General features: G+C 42.9%; 1 protein-coding gene across 1 annotated transcript in view; it reads left to right on the plus strand.

Annotated features, from left to right (window-relative positions):
* Positions 1 to 2,795: 2,795 nt before the first annotated feature.
* The window catches only part of LOC137153043 (P2R1A-PPP2R2A-interacting phosphatase regulator 1-like), a 37,027-nt gene continuing 24,279 nt past the window's right edge, over positions 2,796 to 15,543 (plus strand). Inside the window, 3 exon segments of the mRNA XM_067548031.1 lie at positions 2,796 to 3,082; positions 3,084 to 3,290; positions 9,485 to 9,563. Coding sequence (XP_067404132.1) covers positions 2,826 to 3,082; positions 3,084 to 3,290; positions 9,485 to 9,563 — 543 coding nt within the window. The 5' untranslated portion in view covers positions 2,796 to 2,825.

Genomic DNA, 15,543 nt, shown 5'->3' on the forward strand with positions numbered 1-15,543 from the left:
TTTGCTACAAAAATTTGCCAGAATCTATACGATTCCTGCAAGGATTTCTCAATTAGTTTTTGGCTGTATTTGGTCTTATCTTTTGGCCAAGCAAAGCAAGGTCTAACACTCAACTCATTGGCCTTTCTGTCTTTGGGCTCGTCTACACTAGAAGCGCTACAGCATCGCAGTTGCAGCACTGCACATCTGGTGAAGATGCTCTATGCCAATGGGATAGAGTGCTCCTGTCGGCATAATAAAACCACCTGCGCAAGAGGCAGTAAGTAATTATGTCTGTGGGAGAAGCTCTCCCACAGACATAGTGTTGTCCACACCAGTGCTTATGTCAGTGAAACTATATCGCTCGGAGTGGTGGTTTATTCATACCCCTGAGTGACATAAGTTATGTCAACATAAATTGTAGTGTAAACAGAGCCTTTGTCTGCCTGTAATGTGATAACTGAGGAATGCCACATCCACCAGTAAGCAGCAGTATGGCTTACCAGCACCTTTATGAAGATGCTGTCTTTTTCTTCAGAATCTCAGTTCCTGTATCTAAAAAATCTAGCTGTCACGGTTGTGGAAAAAAATGTCAACCGAGTATAAATTGATGCAGAGATATCTCTCTGAACCTGCAGGAAGCGTGGAACAACAGTTTTGAGAGGTGTGAACTGCCTTATTCATTTCAGTGAGGTGTTGACTCAGGCCTTGTCTACAGCAGTTGTTTTCAAATGGTGGTCTGCAAAACCCTGCTGATCCACAGACTATGTCTAAGGGGTCCATGAAAGGTTGTCATTACTATAGAACACTGGTTTTCAATCTGTGGTCCACAGACCCATAGGGGTCCTCAGACTAAGATTTCCAAAGGGGTCTCTGCTCCTCCATTTGAAATTTTTTAGGGGTCTGCAAATGAAAAAAGGTTGAAAAACCACTAGTCTACAGTAAAAAGGGTTTGCTGGTATAGCTATAAGGGATAGATACTTTATATAGATTGTAACAAGAAAGTGATACATACGAATGCTGGTAAAAATATTTATCTTCGGACATGAGTCAGAATTTAAAAAAAGACAGATGGAAAACTGGCATTAGATAGAGAGATACATGGATATGTATGACTATAGACAGGTATTGAAATAGGTGCACACCCTACATTTACATGATTCTATGCATGTCTACTGTATTAGATATATAGATAAATAAGTATCCATGACAATAGCTAGATACAAAAGGAGTATGTATACTATGAATAGTATGGTATGAGGATTCATAGACAGATATATAAAGGATTATGTATGACCATATATACATAGATGAGTATATATTTATGGTCATAAACAGATAAATAGCTATAAGGATATATAAGATGATAGGTAGGTACATATAGATACAGGGGTAGGTATCATAATATATATAGAAAGAAATAAGTCTGGCATAGATAGATAGATATTTTAGGGGTTTGTACTGCCAAACATCATTGTAGTATCTTAGTGTCCTCCATATGAAATAGATAATAATGAAGTCCCTAATGGACTTAATGGAGTGTCTACCTCCTTTTCCTTATCAGGTTATACCAGGGGTGGGCAAACTTTTTGACCCGAGGGAAATTGTATGGAAGGCCATTAATGCTCTGGGAGAGGCTCCAGTCAAGGCACTGCTGGCCCACGTGGTGGGAGAGGGGTAGGGGAAAGGTGCGGGGCTGGGAGAGGGAGTGCTGCCACCACGCCACACAGCTTATTCTGCTACCTTTCCACAGACCATCTGAATGGAGCTTGTGGACCACTAGTTGAGCTGGAGGGCCTGATGAAAAGCTCAGATGAGCCCTATGTGGCCCACGGGTCATAGTTTGCCCACCCCTGGGTTATAGGAAAATCTATTTGGGTCGATGTATTTGAAGTAGGCAGGTGGTTGATGCATATGTTGTTTTGTTTATGGTGGAAGAGGTTTGTCAAAGAGGAAAGTTTTGAGCATTTAATAAAAATGGCCAGAGTCAGGATTTGTCTAATCTCTGGAAGATAGTTCGCCAGCTCAGAATGCTTTGTCTCCAGCTTCCACTATTGTCAACTCTTAAAATTTCATGGAGAGTCCCATGCTGGTTGCTATTTTTAAAGCTCCAGCTCCTGGAGTGATATGATTATGGCTGAGTTTTTAAAAAAGGCTTTTGTCTTCATGGTTATAGGAAAAAGCTTGCAACCGCGATCCTTAAATGCTAAGAAGCCATAGGCAGATATAGGGATATCTATGGCAGTAGACAGGTGGACATATAGATGAGTGGGAACATGGCCATGATACTTGGGGTTATCACTTGCTTCTTATGAAACGTGCCATCAGGTGTTTAGTGAGCCCACCAGGTAACTTCCACGGTTTAATTACATATTGATTACAAAGGTATTTCCATTATAGACTTTGAATGTCCCACTTTTTAATTTAATCAAATTAAAGCGGATTCCTGGGACCTCCAGCCCACAAGCTCCCAACAACCTACAACAAAGCAAAGTTCCCCCATGATCCAAACTTCAGAAGTGACAGGTGAGGAAGTGGAGCTGCACAGCCCATCCTACTGGGAAGGGTTATGTGCAGGTAAGCAGCAGCAGCAGTCCCACCACAGGGAACAGATCACTTGAGAACTGCACTGCTCTGAATCTGTTCGTTCCCCCTGAAGTCTGGCACGGGCCCCTATTGCTCTGACCCACTACAGCCATTTATGTTCTAGCCGCTTACTCTCTGCGGGAGGCGTTGATGTACTGCGCAGGCGCAACGTCGGTTCAGCCCGCGCCTCATGACGGTTCGACTGCGCATGGGCCGAGACCGGCCCGGCTCTGCGGCCGCGTCTGTCAGTCAGGCTCGCTATGGCGCATGCGTACTGCTTCCCAGCGATTCTCTCCGGGCCTGCTGGTGGTCGGCACTCGCGAGTCGCTCGTTTCCGGCGAGGCGCGGCCGGCTCCAGGCCGCACGTCGTGGTGACTGTGAGCCCCGGGGAAGCGGCGGCGGGGGAAAGGAGCCGCCCCCCCCCCCAGCATGGGGCGCTGCTCGTGCCGTCCCTCTCGCCGGGCTCGCAGCGTCCCCGGACTCTGCCTGCAGCGGCCTCTGTAGGGGCGGCCGGGCCGGGGCAGGCGGCGGCGGCGGCATGAGGAGCCGCTACGGCCGCCCCCAGTGAATGGGCCCCGCGGCGGAGCGGCAGCACCCGGAGCCGCCGCGATGGCTCAGGAGAAAATGGAGCTGGACCTGGAGCTGCCGGCGGGTAGCGCGCCGGCCCCGAGCGACGGGGGGAGCCTGAGGAGATCGAACAGCGCCCCCCTCATCCACGGCCTGAGGTGAGAGCCGGGCCTGCCGCCCCCCTCCCCTTCCCGCCCCCCTCCTCCCGGGCTGAGGTGAGAGCCGGGCCTGCCGCCCCCCTCCCCTTCCCTCCCCGCCCCCCTCATCCACGGCCTGAGGTGAGAGCCGGGCCTGCCGCCCCCCCTCATCCACGGCCTGAGGTGAGAGCCGGGCCTGCCGCCCCCCCTCATCCACGGCCTGAGGTGAGAGCCGGGCCCGCCGCCCCCCCTCATCCACGGCCTGAGGTGAGTCCGGGCCTGGCGTCCCCCCTCCCCGCCGTCTGAAGTGAGAGACGTGGGCCTGGCGCCCCTCCCTGCCCCCCCCTCACGGGCTGAGGTGAGACCTGGACCTGGCGTCCCCTCCCCTCCACCTCATCCCCTATTCCCCGGGCTCATCCTCTCATATTCCAGGGTGAAGTGAGGGGGCCTGTTCTCTGGACACAGATTTCTTGCCTCCTTTTTGCATGGAGGAGCAGGAGACCGAACAGCAGGTACATAGGTTTTGGTCCAAGCATCCTTTCCCCGTCCTTCCGCAGGAGTTAATGCAGGGAGGAAGAGACCAGTCTGGCTCCACCTTCACCCTGCTTTCCTGAAGTTGCTGTTCGGAGCAAGCTCACTTCTGATATTTGATCGCAGTTGTTCAGATTAAACGCAGGATTTGATTTTCCTGATGAAAGTTTAAAACACTCCCTTTCCTCGGAATATGTGTTTTAATGCACTTCTCACTGCCCCGTAGGTTGTCAAATACATAACCATTCCCCAGTGACCAGGAGTATATGACCATTGCATCATCACCAAATTAGTTTTTCTCTCAGAACCACAGATGGAAAGAGCTGCCTTTAATGTGCATTTAATGTGCAATTTAACACCTGAGCTCATATAATTGAGCTTTCATTCTCGCCTATTTGGGGAGCAGAGGGGGGCACAATTGCCCTTATGTCAAGGTATCTGCACAAAGCAGCTTTAGTTTCTATACAGTGTCGTGGATTACAGCCTTTCTCATTTTTAAAACAGAAGTATGTATTGTATCAAGTTGCATCTCAGTAGCTAAGCACAGTTAGTTAATATTTGGGTCAGATATGCTGATGCTGCAGAAAATGGTGGTATGATTTGGTATATATTTTCCATATGAAACTAGGTATAGTACCAATGCTTCAGAGTGGTATCTAGTGCTTTGTTATCTTTTGAGTAAGATGTAAAACTGAGACCCTGATTATTATTCTGAAGGATAGGGGATTTGGCCCTTGTGTCCTTGGAAATATGTAGGGACCTAATTAGAATTTACCTGACTTCAAATTCCCCCTGAAGTTTCAGTTAGACACTATATTTTTCACTTCTCATTCTAAACTATTTTGTAGTGTTGCTATGTGGTGTTGAAACAGCTGTGCATTCACCCCCAATGGTGGTGACATATCAGTGGTAGATGGAATAGTAATCACTCTATTATTTGCGTATCAGTTGAAGATTGTAAGCTCTCTGAAGATCCTTCATGATGCAAGGCACTATACAAAAGTTAGAATAATAAATTATTTGAGGAGTTTAGTCAAAGCATAAGAGAACATCGCTTGCTGGGCCCTTTAGCTTCGGGGGTGGGGGGAGACATGTTTCACTTCTGCATTAAAGATGAGGACAGTTGTGTGTGGTAAGAGGCTGGTGAATTTTATTTTGAACAATTGTAGCTTGTTTTGGCAAATGGAACACTATACTGAGAGGTTCAGGAACAATATTGTAGACATTAAACTACTTAAAATGCAGCCTTGTATGTGTATCGTTAGTATTTTTTCTAAATTAATTTTGTAGATTATAAACATGAGATTTATAAGGAAGCTATTAGCAAATGGCTAGCCCAATGGACAGTGTAAATCTCTCTATGCTTAGGGACTGAAGTTATTACTGGTTTAAAAAGAACAGTAGAGAATTTTGTGCTAATTTATTTTTATTCCTAGTCACCTTTAATTTTAAGTGAATATCTTATTAGAAGAGTTAACTCTTATTAATTTCCAAAATGTTTCCCACGAAAGGGAAATTCTGAGTTTTGACCAGTTCCGCTGCTTCTGCAGAACAGTTTGCAGAACAGGGCCTTTTTGTCTAGTCTTCTGATTAGCATTTAAAAGTTAAAGAAACAAAGTAATGAAAGAGAAGTGGTTAGAATTGTCCAAGCCTGGCAACTTAGGGCCCCGCCATGGCCCCTTAACTGTTTTTCTGTGGATTTTAGTTCCATTCCTAAAATCTAGGATACGTTGTTTGACAGTTCTGTCTATCTGCCTACCTATAATTAGATGCCATAGAATAATTCCCACTGACCTCAGCCAGGGAAAAAGCTCGTCTCTAAACCTTGGGTCATAGCCCCTTTCAACTTCTCCCTTTCTCATTTCCTACATCTGATGGTAACTAATCTGCACCTGCAAGAGAAACAGGTGAGAGGGTTTTCTCCATGATTTCCTGTGATTGCCAAACATGGGAAAATGGAGATGGGGTATCATTCTGGTGAAACAACTCCACTGAATTACTAATAGCTTCTATGAACAAGTTGACGTTAGCTTTTTCCTGCTGAATATAAAGCCTTATTTAGTAGCTTTATCTGCTATTTCCAACATAATGTCATTGAGAATTATTGGAAAACAAATGGGTGTGTAACTTGTAATGCTGTAAAATTCTTGTTTTGTATGTTGCTCACTACAGTTGGAGTAATTGTCATCTAACATTTAGCTTATTACATTTATCAGTATGGCATGATCCCTGTTTGGATCTTAAACCTGTAAGATTTTTAAAAGGAAAATTAATTGTCTGACTGAACAAACAACTGTTAAAATATTCTAAAATTCATATAGTCTAACAGATACAACAAGCATTTTGAACAATGTGAGTTTCAGCTTTTGAAAATTACTTCTCTAAATTAGCGCTCAATTCCCACCTTGGAGAATAAACTAATGTCAGTGTCCAGCTTTTATTTTTAGAAATGAAAAGCTTTTTATAAGGTGGTAGTTGTGTCCACCTGTCTGAGATTAGAAATAAATTAAGATAGGAAAAGATAAAATAGGTGACTTTTTGTACTTAAACACAAATCTTGCAATCAGGTGGACATATTCAGAGGTCAGTGGGGCTGTGTGTGGGCATGTGACCAGATTGCAAGATGGGGGCTTTAAACTATAGTATTAATTACCATAAAAATGTATTTAGATCTTAATCTGTTTATTCATAAAGTGCAAAGTTTTGGCTATCAGGAATGTAGAGAATGGCAGAAAAAACTTGCGACAAGAATACATCTAAAAAGGGATCACTTTGCATGAAATAATCTAGTACAGTAATTTTAAATGAATCTGCCCTGATCCCTATTGTAGTCCACTGTTGGTTGTGTGCGCACACCATGCGCCTGGAGCCGGAGAATTTGAAAGTAGTCTCTGTTGGTCCACATGTGTGCTCTGGCTCACCTCGTGACTTTGAACAAGGTGATAAAGGGTGGGGTGGACTGACCACCTTTCCAATTCCTTCTCATTGCTGTTTGGTCGAGGTTGGAACCTCTTTGTGTCCATATCTTCAGCTTCCTCCCTTAACGTAAGATTTAGCTTTGTAAATAGTTTTTAGCATCTTATACAGTTTATAGTTTTAGTGTTTTCAGTTTTTTGTGCTAGACTAATCGTTGGGGGAACACTCCCTTCTCTTATACACCCCTATCCTTTGTGAATACTGGACTATGCCCAGGACTCCGGCTTCAAACTGCGCTTCCTACCCACAATCCTTCTCGACCAACAATGACAACCAGCACTGCCTGTCCTGCCCTAGGGAAGCTCATATTGAAGTGAGGTCAGTATTTGCTGCTCGTTCTTCAGTCATACCTGAGAAGGGCAGAAATTCTGCATTCAAAAACACCTCATGGAAAAGGCCATGAAGCCTCAACTGGAGCCAGGCCTGGCTCAGCAAGGAGTGAGTTTCCTGCTTGTAAGTCCAACACTGGTTCCAGAAACTCTACCCCATAGAACCCATGGCGGGGTCTTCTCAGGAACCCAGGAGGCACTCTTATATGCATATGGATTCAGCAAGCCCAACACCTCAGCCCAAGGGGACTTAGTGCATCCTGAGTCCCAGAGGCTTGGCAAGAAAGCCCATAAACATCGGGCTCCATTGGCACCAGAATGTGATCTGTCGGTACTGTCATCTTTGGCACCTCCCAAACCTCGGAATCCATTGGCACTAATGAAGACTGTTCATCACCTGGCCATGGGCCCCGTCTTCAATAGCATCCTCTCTGGCTGCAGTGGTCTGGGCAGAGACAACCCCTCCGACATCCAGAGACCTGGGTCCCATTATGCTCCACAGAACATCTTTGCACTCCCAGATCTGAAATCCCTTCTATTGGGTCCGTTCTTTTTCAGACATGTCATAACACCACCTGTGGAGTTGACCATTTGGGGAAGTTTATCACCCACTCCTTCCTCGAGGTACAGCTTCCTTCTAATAACACGGACAGTGCCTCTCTGGAACAGGACTCAGCTTTCACCTCATCAGGAGATTCTGATCCACTCCAGGAGCTTTTATTTCCTTACCCTATGTATCCTTTATTGCCTCAAAAACGTACACCAGCTTGAGACCAACCTCCACATTCAGCTTGGAGCTGCTGGCACTCCATATCATGGGGGCTGCCATGTCTGCCTTTTGAGCCTCTCTGCTGGCCATATTTGGGGCCCTCTGCAGCATCCCCCTGAAGAGTCAATAGGGAGTCACACCTTGCCTCCCCTCGAAAGAGGCACTTGTTTCACCCCAGGAGCCTTCAGAGAAGGAAGAGCATTATGCATCATATCTGAACATTTATATCTCACATTCACCCCCAGAGTTGTTTCGGAATTTCATTGAACTAATCGATCTATGTACCTGTGTTCTTCCCTAAACTATGTACTCCCTTAGAGGAATAGGGACTTCACACCCTCGATGTCCAAGGCACCTTGGCCTTTTACCTACACAGAATAAGACCAATCAGGAAGTCCCAGAGACTATTTCTCTCTATAACAGAAAGAATCAGGGGACAAGTGGTCTCCACTCAGGATCTCCAAATGGATCTCTGACTGCATTCTATTCTATTAACTATTGAATTCCCTGCTCCCCATGGAATAAGAGCTCATTCCATGACAGCATAAGCAGCGACTACGGCACTGCTTCAGGAGATATCCCTTCTTGATATCTGTAAAGCAGCTATGTGGGGCTCCTGTTACACCTTTGTGAAACATACTGTGTCCTAGTCCAGGACTACACTGCTGATGCCTCCTTTGGAACAGCTTTCTTTTGGTCAGCCCTACCGTCTACATCCTCCTACTTAAGTACTGCTTGTTAATCATCCACAGTGGAATACAATAGGGACCGTCACTCAAAAAAGAAGTTACTTACATGTAACAGGATGTTCTTTGTGATGCATGGTCCCTATCTGTCCCTTCCCTCTGCTTTGGATCTCCTCTGATTCATAGTGGAGAAAACCGGGGAGGTGGTTGGTCCTCCCCACCCTTTATGCCCTCGGTCAGAGGTATGAGGTGAGCCAGGCCCGTGCATGGACTAGTAGACACTACTTTCAGATCCTCCGGCTCTGGGCACATGGTGCGCATGCATAACCCACAGTGAAATACAGATAGGGATCACACATATCAAAGAACCTCCCGTTACAGATAAGTAACCTCCTCTTCATCTTTAGCGAGATACCCACATGCTAATAAATATTCGGGCTTTCTAAATGGATAATGAGTGTTTAATTTAACATTTTGGGTGCTGTATCAGCACCTTGATGAAGAGGAGTTGTGACTCATAAGGTGCTCCCAGTGACACAGTTTTTGACCTGCAATGCGATTTGTCTCGACACCACTGGTATTGACGCTTGTCAGTCCATCTATTGATTAGACATACAAATTCATTCACTAGAATTTGAAAGTATTTGCTGCTAAGGACTGTATATAGATAGTTTCACTCTGAACTCAGACATCTCCATAGAAGATTCAATCTCCATAAAAAGTTTGCAGCCACTCTAGTGAATACTCAACATGATTGTCATTAACTAGGGTAGTTGGTACTTGTTTGGAGGAGAGAGACTTGTTTTTGGTTTAGGATTAAGAGAATGAAAGCACACACTTACATAACTTTATGTGGAGGCATTTTTTTAGGGGGCAAAGGAGGGGGAAATGGCTCTTGCGTTTGACAAGTGTTTCTTTTCACAGTGATAATTCACAGGTGTTCCAGCCCAACATTTTGCGAACCCGAAGGAACAGTACAACAGTGGTGAATCGTCATAGTCTGGTAAGAAAATGCTTAGCGCAAACACATTGCCCACTTTTTCTTTGGGTCTAAACAGGATTAAAGATAAACAAGGATGTAAACTGAAAATTAACACTACATTTGCAGCTATGGTGAAATTCCTTTTAAAGATCATCTGGCTTTAAAAAACACATTTGTGTCATTCTGAAGACAACCTTTCATAATTTACTTAAGCAGATGTTCTAAGATAGGATAAGAAGACCAATTTGCAAAGGTATATTCTGGTATATTCAGAAGTACCAGTCAGTTATTCCTAGGTCTTTATAATCTCTGCCTTGAATGCTTGATTTTAAATAAACCCACTGATGTCCTGACTTTACATTTATATTGTATCATAGATATAAAACAGAAAAGACTGCTGTGATAATTTAGCTGACCTCCAGTATAACTTAGGTGTGACGTTCCCCTGGTGCAATCTGGACTGATGTATTGCTGCTTCACCCCAATCCCTCATTCCTGGAGCCTGTCTTACCCTGCTCTGCTGTGAGAACCCCCATTCCTGGACTGTTCACGCACAACCTCCAGCATACAAACCACTTCCAACTATGTGAGTGAGTGCCTCTAGCCAGCCACTCTTTGGATTATGCAACAGAATGACCCCAGCTATACCCCCAATCCCAGATGCAACCCTAGGAACCTCTGTTTTACAATGTTCAGTTATGCCCACTGAACAATGTAAACTCATATAAGTTAATCAATTTAACAAATAAATTGATATGCACCAGTCTGGTTACTCCAAGTGGAGTCTCCAGCACACTTCAAACCAAATGCACTGCTTTAGGTAAAACAAACCAATTTACTAACTACAGAAGGATTTTAAGTGATTTTAAGTCAAAGCGTAGTAAGTCAGATTTGGTTGAGAGAAACAAAAACAAAACACAAGCTAAACTAAGCTTAACACTTTCAGCAACCTTACAAACTTAAGTAATTCTCACCACTGGCTGGCTGGTTTTCCTTCAGCCAGGCTCCCCCCTTGGTCAGTACTTCAGTTGCTTGGTGGTATTTGTAGATGGAGGGGAAAAAGAGAGAGCGTGGCAAATGTCTCCCCTTTTTATAATGTTCCGTCTCCTCTCTGGGGCTTTGTTCCCCCAACAACCCCCCCCCCAGGGTCAGGTGACAATGTCCTTATATGGACTCATCCATGTCCTGAGTTAGTGAGCATTGCCTCCTCAGGGTGCCAAGCTGCCCACGGGAAGGGAGGTGACTCACTTGAGAGTCCAGTTGATCCTCTGTCTAGGCCAGTCCTTTGTTCCTGGAAGGCTGAGCTAGGTTTTCCCTATATACACCTTGATGAGGTGCGAAGTGCCCCTCTGCTCCTAAAGAGTTTTGCCTGATTATGTTTCAAACCACGAGGACGCATCTTTGGGACTGTTACATAGTGAAGACTCGTACCTATACACATGACATTACAACAAACATATTACTATAACAATAATGATCATGAGCATACCAAAGACATCTTATTTGACATACTTTGCATTAAACAATATACAATTATACTGTAAGGATAAACATGTGGGTGGAAGGTGTCATAATAGTCCATAGGACTTCACTGAATTAATGCCTGTTTGAACTAGAGCATATTTCTTAGAAAAACATCAAATCGTAATAAAAAATCTTCCACTATAACAATTTTGTAAACTTAAATGGCTGTTAGTAAATGTCTGCCTCAAAATTTAGTACGGTACTTATTTATCAACCCAAAGAAGATGCAATTTCTATTTAAATATATTAATTTTTTAAGTAAAGCATTTATAGTCTGAATTATGGTGGAAAGGTGGTTTGGACTGATCAGTAGTAATATTTTGGAGTCAGTGCAGGCATATTTAAAAAGATTTCTTGTCCATATTGAAAGAACCACAAATTGATGCGTTTCTGGGAGGCAAAAAGGAGGAAAAACAGTTCTCTTTTTTTTTTTTTAGCCAAGAGGAATTTTTACCTAGATTTTTAAAAATATAAAATTTAACCTAACACTGTTACATTTCTCCTAAAATGTGTTCTAACTTTAAGAAACTGGCATAGATGCAGTAATGTGTCGATTGCATACAATTCACTCCTAATGTACTGGAAGGATAGAATGTCTTGTGTTAATGTCAGTTTGGTTTTTTTACATACAATATACAAGGTGCTTAGACAGATGCTAACTTGATGACTGTTGGTTACTATTTGGGTTACTTTAAGTGGGGGATAACTTTTAATTCCTGCCCACCCCTTCCAATCCCCCCCCCCCCCCCCCAATTAAAAAAAACAACCCTAAATTCCGTTTTAAAACTAGGCTAGACAGCTGGTTTGGAAAGCACTTGATTTTGTAGTAGTCTTGAGATCCTTTAAACAAAGGCCTCAACAGATGAGCATAACATGAAAGCAATGTGCCTACTGCTTAAAAAACAAAACATGATATAGCACCAGTAACACTGTAATTATCACTGAGGACATTTTTAATCAGAAGCCCTTCTATCCAGACTTTTTTTTTTGAAGTTACATTTTAGGTTGAAATTTCTATGCTTGCTTTCAGACCAAAGATAAATTGCTTTACTTTCCAGCAGTCACTTGGGTTTCCTTCAGCATTGAAGAGATTTACTTAAACAATGGTCAACAAGAGTCAGCACCTTACAAAGAGGGAAGAAGCCCTTTAAGAAAAACAGTTTTGAAACACTAAGATTCTTTTTCAGTTGACCTAGATAAAAAGCCAAATAGGAGCAAGTGTGGTGGTCCGGTACTTTAGTCATTCCTGAAGATTAACAGAATCAAGGATATTTCATGTATTTCATAGAAGTTACGTTTTTGATTTTGTTACTTTCTTTTGAATAAAATCTACAATGGTTTAGAAAAGGATGCTCGTGACCTCAGAAGTGGCCCAAAACATGAAGATGAAGCAGGCCCTCTAAGCAAAGTTGGGGAATGAAGAAAAGTAACTGTTAGCAATGAACCGCCATACCAACAGCAGTAGTAAGAATATTCCAGAGAATGAGGTATCTGCTTAGTTAGTAAGAGACTGATGTTTCCCAGGAAAGGGAGAGATGATAATTGAGAGTATATACAAGATGCCAGAAAGAACTGCTAAAGACAAGGAAACATGGAGCTTTAATTTAATTGTTTTTTTGGATTGAAATCCCATTTCCCTGGCTGGGAGCAGAGTGGCTTTGCAGGAAAGGGGTAGAGTGTACTCCTCCTTATTAAGACCACTAGCTTTACTTCATGACTAAAGAAGAGGCCTAACGCAGGTCACCACTTCAGCTGAAGAGTCCTCTCTCCTTTTCCGTACATCTGATGCTACTGGGGATCTCACATCCCTCCTTACACCTTCAGAGGACCATAGACCAGGAGTTGCCCCATCCCCATTCATCATGCTGTACCAGTCTGGCTGTGTACAGTGGTCTCTAACTCAGAAATCATGGTAGTTGGCTAAGAAGTATGCAGTCCTTGTAACATATGGTGGAGCATGCTTGAGTGTACAGTATGATGTTATATGCTGTCTTTCCAAGCCCCACTCAAATCAGCTAGCTGGGCCTTTTTGATGTCATGGCAATTCACCAGTTGTCAGTAATGCTCATGAGAAAAAAAAAATCTATACATCCACTGTTCAATTTGTTTCACAGGAGATATATCTTTAATATGACCCTTTATTTTAAAGGTATCAGTTTAAAAGGCATCTAAAGTTTGTAAATCCCATTCTCTAAAGTTTCTTCTTCCCGTGACCCCTGCCCTCAACCTGCCTCTTGTCAGTAACTGATTAACACTCAGGTTATCTTACTTAAAAGATTGAATTGGGAGGCCTAAGGCAGTTCCTTGTTCACTTAGGGCTTGTCTATTCAGGGAATTTAGTGTGAAATAGCTAGGGTGTGAATTTAGCGCACAACAAGCTATTCTACACCAGCTTCCCATGTGTCTACTCTTATTCTGCGCTAAGAAACTGCTGCAGAATAGCTATTCAGCAGTAATTATTTCCAGCTTTTTTCTTGTGTCGACATGGTCTTACAAACAGTGTGGCTGGGTCAACAGCTCTGATTAAGTGGGCAGGCTGCTTTGATATGAAGTAGGCTGAATTGGAATGTGGTTTACAGCTACCAATTTGGCTTTTAAGTAAAATTAATATTTTAAAGATCCCAAGAGAAACAGCATTGCTGGCAGGGGAAGAGATGGGAGATGAAAAAGAGGGAGTGGGGGCAATTGCAGTTTTAAATTGTCCCTACCAGAGGATCCCAGATAGCAGTTTCTGGCCACATATTGTTGAGTAAACTCTCCTTTTCTAGGACAAAAATCAGATCAGTAGTTAATCAGTGTTGCTACTGAAATGGCATTAGATCTCAGATATATACAGAGGGAAAGGGGACTCAACTAATCCAGAATACTTTAAAGGAAAATAAGTAAGTTATTAAGAATACTGTTCATCCTTTTCCTGACCACTCTTACTGTTCCGTTATATATATTTTCAGTGGACACTGCATAAAACCCTAAAACTTGCATTTTTAAGAAGATTTGTAAAATAAACCTATTAAGCTATACTCTATTAATAAATCAGCCAGGTTGTGCATTAAAGGATTACTAATGCACTTTTCTGATGGCAGAACCAGTCATGTAGAAACTTACATCCTATGGTGGCTTATTATAGTGGCTGAGTATAGTAGGTGATGTAGGTATAGTCTAAGGTTGCTTGGGGAAATGTTTTAAAATAATACTAAGTAGGATAAACTTTAATGGAGTGTTTAATGATTTTTTAAAAGTGCTTTCTTCCTAACTCTCATATAATTAACCTTTGGAATTTAGAAAAGTTCATCCAAGTTTTCATGAAAATTAAATTCTAGTAATGAGGGAAAAGTGAGTCTGGGAATGTGGCTGTATTTTAATTTTAAATCACGTTGACAGTGTTTTTAATACTATCTTAACTTTTTTTGGCATATTAAGAAGATTTAAGTTCCTTATGATTGAAGTGCAGTCAATTACACTGTCTACCTAGTTCGGGTTAGTCTGCTGTTAAGGGAACAGTTTGGACCATGTCTAGAGCCATGTTGTCTACATATACAGCACTGTAATGGCATGGCTGTTGAAGGTGCTCTATGCTGACCAGGGAGAGCTCTCCTGATGGAATAAAAAACTCCTGAGCACCCTAAGTTTTGCTAACTTAGGTGATAGTGTGGACAGCCTACAATTATAATCAGTCCTTCTAATGCTTTGATTGTGCTTCTCTACAAAATTCCAGCCCCATCTCTGTGGGTGTAGAGATATCACAACTATGAGTCTATGCTTCTCCTGGTTTCTTTGAGTGCACCTGCCTCCATCTCTCAGACTTCAAGCCATCACCTCTCTTGAGGTGGAACCCAGTCTTAGAGAAGGCATTGGGCTGCAGTCCCCAGATACTAACCGTGATTACGTCAGCAACTTAAGTTATGTTCAGTAGGCTCTTCCGGTTGATTAGTGCCAGGGTTCATTCACAGATTTTAACTGTAAATAATAAATTACACGTTCATTAATTCAGTCTGGAGTTGACCTGTGATGGATGGGGATTTTTACAGAGGCCTTTGAAGAACACTTAACCATATCTATCAAGGGATCTCTGATCCTAGGGGCTGAGTCCTTGTAACAAGAGAACAGTGAGGGATGACCTGAGACAAAATTTCCAAGTGAGAACTCTAGAGATGGCAGCCAGTATCCAAGACCGGATTCTAGGAAATCTAGGCATATAATAAACATTCCACTAACCCTAATATGGTTATCCAGTCTACCTCAATAATAAGGTCACATACAGTATTAATAAAATTACTAGTAGATGAAAACCCATGCAGTCACATGGGTGTGGCCAAGTAATCCACCATCATTTTTTCCCATAGTGTAAACAGACTGCTCAGGGTAAAGCTGTTGTATTAGAATTTGAAACCCATCTGAGAGTCATTGCCCCAAAACCACGGACCAAGATTTAGTAATGGTCTGGTATAATTTACCCAGCAGAAGTGAGCTGGGGATG

The sequence above is a fragment of the Emydura macquarii genome, unplaced genomic scaffold, assembly GCF_026122565.2.
Source record: "Emydura macquarii macquarii isolate MOO-44397 ecotype Brisbane River unplaced genomic scaffold, CSIRO-AGI_Emac_v2 contig_1253, whole genome shotgun sequence".
Lineage (NCBI taxonomy): Eukaryota > Metazoa > Chordata > Testudines > Chelidae > Emydura > Emydura macquarii.